The sequence below is a fragment of the Rhinopithecus bieti genome, unplaced genomic scaffold (genome assembly GCF_001698545.2).
Source record: "Rhinopithecus bieti isolate Rb0 unplaced genomic scaffold, ASM169854v2 scaffold_10620, whole genome shotgun sequence".
In the NCBI taxonomy this organism is placed as follows: domain Eukaryota; kingdom Metazoa; phylum Chordata; class Mammalia; order Primates; family Cercopithecidae; genus Rhinopithecus; species Rhinopithecus bieti.
In genome coordinates, this window is record NW_016806453.1 from 183,777 (window position 1) to 189,173 (window position 5,397).

The 5,397-nt window shown below is 39.9% G+C and overlaps 1 protein-coding gene across 1 annotated transcript in view; it reads right to left on the bottom strand.

The window, feature by feature from the left end:
- Positions 1-1,120: 1,120 nt before the first annotated feature.
- LOC108532548 (O-acetyl-ADP-ribose deacetylase MACROD2-like) overlaps positions 1,121-5,397 on the bottom strand; it is a 99,407-nt gene continuing 95,130 nt past the window's right edge. The window contains exons 4-5 of the mRNA XM_017876674.1: positions 2,939-2,955; positions 1,121-1,210 (exon numbers count right to left, since the gene is read on the bottom strand). Of these exons, the coding sequence (XP_017732163.1) occupies positions 1,121-1,210; positions 2,939-2,955 (107 nt within the window). The remainder of the gene's footprint in view (positions 1,211-2,938; positions 2,956-5,397) is intronic.

Below are 5,397 nucleotides of genomic sequence, written 5' to 3' on the forward strand. Positions count from 1 at the left end.
AACTGTTCCTATTTGCTTCCTTCCAGGTCTATCTCTTCTATTAGACAGAATCCATCTGTACATGGAGAAAAAAATAATCCACTCTCAGTCCAAAAGTGTGCCAATATAATTTACTAGGACCCACAGACATTTTTAACCTTAATTCATCCTTTTATTAGTACCTATCTAGACCTGATTGTAAATACGTTCTCTCCTACATACTAGTAAATAAAATACTTCGAAAAAATTTGAAGAGGAGTGATCTTATTGTTTACTATTCCTGCACAGTGAGCAAGGTAACATTTTTCTTTTGCACTTAAAATATTTGGATATAATCCTTCCAAAGTTACAATGAACTGTCAAAGGGAGGTCAACCACACTTCAGTAGGCCACGTTTCCAGACCTGCTCAGACTGCCAGATAGCACTTCACTAACTGACCTATAGTCAATTCAAACAAGATGTGGTTGTTAAATTTCTAGAGAAGGACTAAAAGATGAGGTATTATTTAATAGAGATGATAATTACCACATACTTTTAATAAAAACTCCTGATATCACATATTGGTTGATAGTGTTCCAAGGGCCAAAAGGTCAACTAAGGAATTATCTATATTTAATACAGAGAGATGGCTTAGGATAGTATCATAGTTTCTGTGTGAAAGAATTCAACAGGAAAGATGCTAGGAACACAAGCTCTAGATCTACTTACTGGCTGTATAACCAGAGGTGAATCACTTAACCTCTCCATGGCGATATTTCTTCATCTGTTAAATTTGCCTCTTAGGTTATCATAACAATTTAGCACATTTAGCTCTCAATACCTCTTACCATTCAAATTAATAAAATTAATATGCCAACTTAATCTATGTGTTTACTCCCAGTCTCTCACTTGATTCCCACATTTCCTATCCTTCTACAGCTGCGTTTCTCACACTAGCATCTGAAGATCTTGGGGATCTTCAAGTTTCCCACAAATTTTTTTTTAATTTTGTGATTTCATTTTGGTAAAAATCTTATAAAGCCCTTATAAGCAAATGTGTCCAAATCATTTCAGTGGCCTTCATAAGTCAACTGATATTAGATTATGTGCTATGCTAGCAGAAGTGTATGAAGCTATGCAACCCATAGTACTGACACTCATTCAAGATTGGAAGGCTGAATGAGGGGAATCCAGGCTTCCAGTAGGAGATGAAACATCATCTGGCATGCTGAAAGACTGAGGCAGGAACTGCTAGGAAGAGAAATTCTTTAGAGAAGTAATATTTTAGGTAGAGGCAGCAGCTTGTGCAAAGCCCAAGAGGAAAAGGGGGAAAGAGAAAGTGGGTGGGAGGGAGAAAGGAGAAAAACGTGGGGGACAGAAAAAAATTGCAGGTCAGTGGCAAGAGATTGGTGGACTGGAGACTGGCATGGCAGGGATATTGAGGCAAGTCTTGTTTGACATGCTGAGTTTGCCCTTAATCTTACGGGCCATGGGGAGCAACTAAAGGTGGCTGTACAGAGAAGTAATGTAAGAAAGATCATTTTGTCTGCATCTGGAGAGTAGGTGAGGTTGCAAGTAAAACATTCAGGAGTCTATTGCAATAGTCTAGGTAAGAAATAATGTGATTTAAATGAAGGTTATGGCTGTATAGCTAAGGAGAGGAGACTACCAAATGTGTCACTGAAGCTAAAGGAAAATTAACATTCAAGGATGAAGTAGTCAACGGTATTGTATACTATAGAGAGATCCAGGAAAATAAGGACCAAAAAAGGGCCATTACTTCAAGAAAAAGAGGTTATGGTGACATTGGTGAGAACAGTTTTAGTGAAAACAGTTTAGCAGAGGCCAGATTAGCAGTGTCTTGATATGTCATCTGCACAAATTCAGAATTCAAGAAAAGTTGTTGAAAGAACAAATACACTTTGATTCTATTTGTCTGCTCTAATCCAGTCACACTAGACTTAAGCTCTTTGAGGTTACTCCAAATCAAACTGCATTCAAACCATAATCATCCAAGAATCAACCCACCATTAAAGAGGGCAGAGTCAGAAGAAGCAACAGCTACAATTACGAGCTAGGAGAGGAAAAATCAGACTTACTTCAGCGATGTACATAGTACAAAGTTAAAGAGTTTCATTTCTGCTTCCAGTCTCCCCCTCAAACTTAATCCTTCCCCAATTTATCCTTCACACTGCAGTCAAAGGGATCTCTCTAACACATACCCTCCCTAAAATTTCTTCAAAACTCCCCATCTTCTAAAAGATAAAAAATAATAATAATAATAAAAAACTCAGCCCTGAAAGTGACATACAAAGCACTTCATGATCTGGCCTCTGCCTGTATTTGCTCCAAGCACACTCAGCCACATGTGGTTTCCTAAATGTAATATACACTCACCTGCTTTCTTGAGTTGTTTGCTTTTCTGTATTTGCCCATGACACCTTGGACGTGGCTCTAATAAACACTTTATCATGCTGTATAGCAACTGTTTACTTACTTGTCTTTACCTCCACTGTTCAACCTAGTTCTTAACTCATAATAAGCACTCAATACATTTTCCTGGGGGTTTTGGGGTGTTTGTTTGTTTTTGGGGTTTTTTTGTCAAATGAATGTTTCTTACTCCTCTATGTAGGCAGCATTTGAAAATCTGTTTGTTTAACCCTAAAGAGCTAAGAATATGTACCAAAATGTTTTCAAGCATCCCCGTGAGGTAACTGATTTAAAAGCGTGACTTTTCCTCGTAGTAAATACTGAATTTTTTTCTATAAAAATACTGTTTTGTGAGGCAGAATCTGAATGTCACATACAGACAAACCAGTTCTGAAAACACCTCTTTTTTGTACAGACAGTTGTAGTTTATTTAAAACAGAATCAAAGCAAAGGCCAGGCGAGGTAGCTCACACCTATAATCCCAGTACTTTGGGAGGTCTAGATAGGAGAATCGCTTGAAGCTAGAAGTTCAAGACCACCCTAGGAAACATAGCAGGACTCTGTCTCTACAGAAAAAAAAAAGAAAAAGAAAAATTAATTAGCCAGGCATGGTGGCACGTGCTTGTAGACCTAGCACTTGGGAGGCTGAGGCAGGAAGATCGCTTGAGCTCAGAAGCTCAAGCCTGCATTGAGCTATGATTATGCCACTGCATTCCAGCCTGAGTGACAGAGTGAGACTCCTGTCTTTAAAAAATAAGGTAAAAGAGAGTCAAACTTAAAGGACATACAGATAAGTGTCATTTATAGATTAGTAACTAGACAAATCCATATAAAAATACGTGGAATTTTGAAAACTGCTCACGAAGAAAGCAACTGCTCTAGCTTGAGCACCAGTGCTTTTCAGGGGAAAACTGGCTCTGCATAACGGAAAATCTGAATGCTAATAAACACAGAAGATATCCTCCATGTCCTCTACTAACCTGAGTTCTCTCAGAAAAGACAGCAGTATTATGAAATCCATTCAGTAGCCATACAAAAATAAATACCATAGCTAAAATATACCAAGTACATATTTTGTGCAAGAACTGTGCTATGTATTTTTCACACATTACTTACAACATCTGTCTGATCTTAATTACTAGTATTATCCCTATTTATAGATTTAAAAAGTGAGAATTAAAGGGCTGAATAATTTGCCCAATCAAGCTGATGTCAGCAGGGCAATTTATAATTAGTACTATGAGCATAACACCAACAAGCTTTTCAAGAGTCTAGAAAAAGATAATTTAGGTTTCCAAAATATGAAAAGTACAAAATCAAAATTAATGTTAACCTAAATATCTATAAAACATGCCACTATATTAACTAATTAACTATCATCCAACCCTTAAGTATGGACTGTGTTGGATATGGACTGTAGTATATTTCAGTATATAGCAATATGATTTAGGGTGGGGCCTTAAAAAATAAAAATGCCCAAACTTCACAAATATCACTGAGATCCATTACAAAATGGCACAAGATATGAACTGATATTTCACCAAAAAGACATACAGGTGGCAAATAAGCATATGGAGAGGTGTTTGACATCATTAACCTTTAGGGAAACACCAATTAAAACCATGATGATGCTGATTCAAACAGCAGAGAAAAAAATTCAAAAATAAAAAATAAATATTAAAACCATGATTAGCTATTAATACATACCTATTACAACAGATAAAATAAGAAATAATTACACCACCAAATGCTGGCAAGGATGTAGAAAAACTGAACCTCTCACACATTGCTGGTAAGAATGTAAAATTGTACAGCTACTACGAAAAACAGTTTAGCAGTTTCTTATAAAACTAAACATGCACTTACATGTAACCTAGTAATCACATACTTGGATGTCTATCCCAGAGAAACAAAAATGTATGGTCACATAAAAACATGGGGAGGCAGAGCAAGATGGCCGAATAGGAATAGCTCCAGTCTCCAGCTCCCAGCGCGAGCGACACAGAAGACCAGTGATTTCTGCATTTTCAACTGAAGTACTGGGGTCATCTCACTAGGGAGTGCCGGACAATTGGTACTGGTCAGCTGTTGCAGCCTGACCAGTGAGAGCTGAAGCAGGGCGAGGCATCGCCTCACCTGGGAAGTGCAAGGGGGAGGGGAATCCCTTTTCCTAGCCAGGGGAACTGAGACACACAACACCTGGAAAATCGGGTAACTCCCACCCCAATACTGAGCTTTAAGCAAACGGGCACACCAGGAGATTATATCCCACACCTGACCGGGAGGGTCCCACACCCACGGAGCCTTCCTCATTGCTAGCACAACAGTCTGCAATCTAACTGCAAGGCAGCAGTGAGGCTGGGGGAGGGGTGCCCGCCAATGCTGAGGCTTAAGTAGGTAAACAAAGCCCTGGGAAGATCGGACTGGGTGGAGATCACAGCAGCTCAAGGAGGCCTTCCAGTCTCTGTAGACTCCACCTCTGGGGACAGGGCACAGCTAAACAACAACAACAACAACGACAACAAAAAAAGCAGCAGAAACCTCTGCAGATGCAAACGACTCTGTCTGACAGCATTGAAGAGAGCAGTGGATCTCCCAACACGGAAGTTGAGATCTGAGAACGGACAGACTGCCTGCTCAAGTGGGTTCCTGACCCCTGAGCAGCCTAACTGGGAGACATCCTCCACTAGGGGCAGACCGACACCCCACACCTCACACGGTGGAGTACACCCCTGAGAGGAAACTTCCAAAGCAAGAATCAGACAGGTACACTCGCTGTTCAGCAGTATTCTATCTTCTGCAGCCTCTGCTGCTGACACCCAGGCAAACAGGGTCTGGAGTGGACCTCAGGCAATCTCCAACAGACCTACAGCTGAGGGTCCTGACTGTTAGAAGGAAAACTAACAAACAGGAAGGACACCCACACCAAAACCCCATCAGTACCTTACCATCATCAACGACCAGAGGCAGATAAAACCACAAAGATGGGGAAAAAGCAGGGCAGAAAA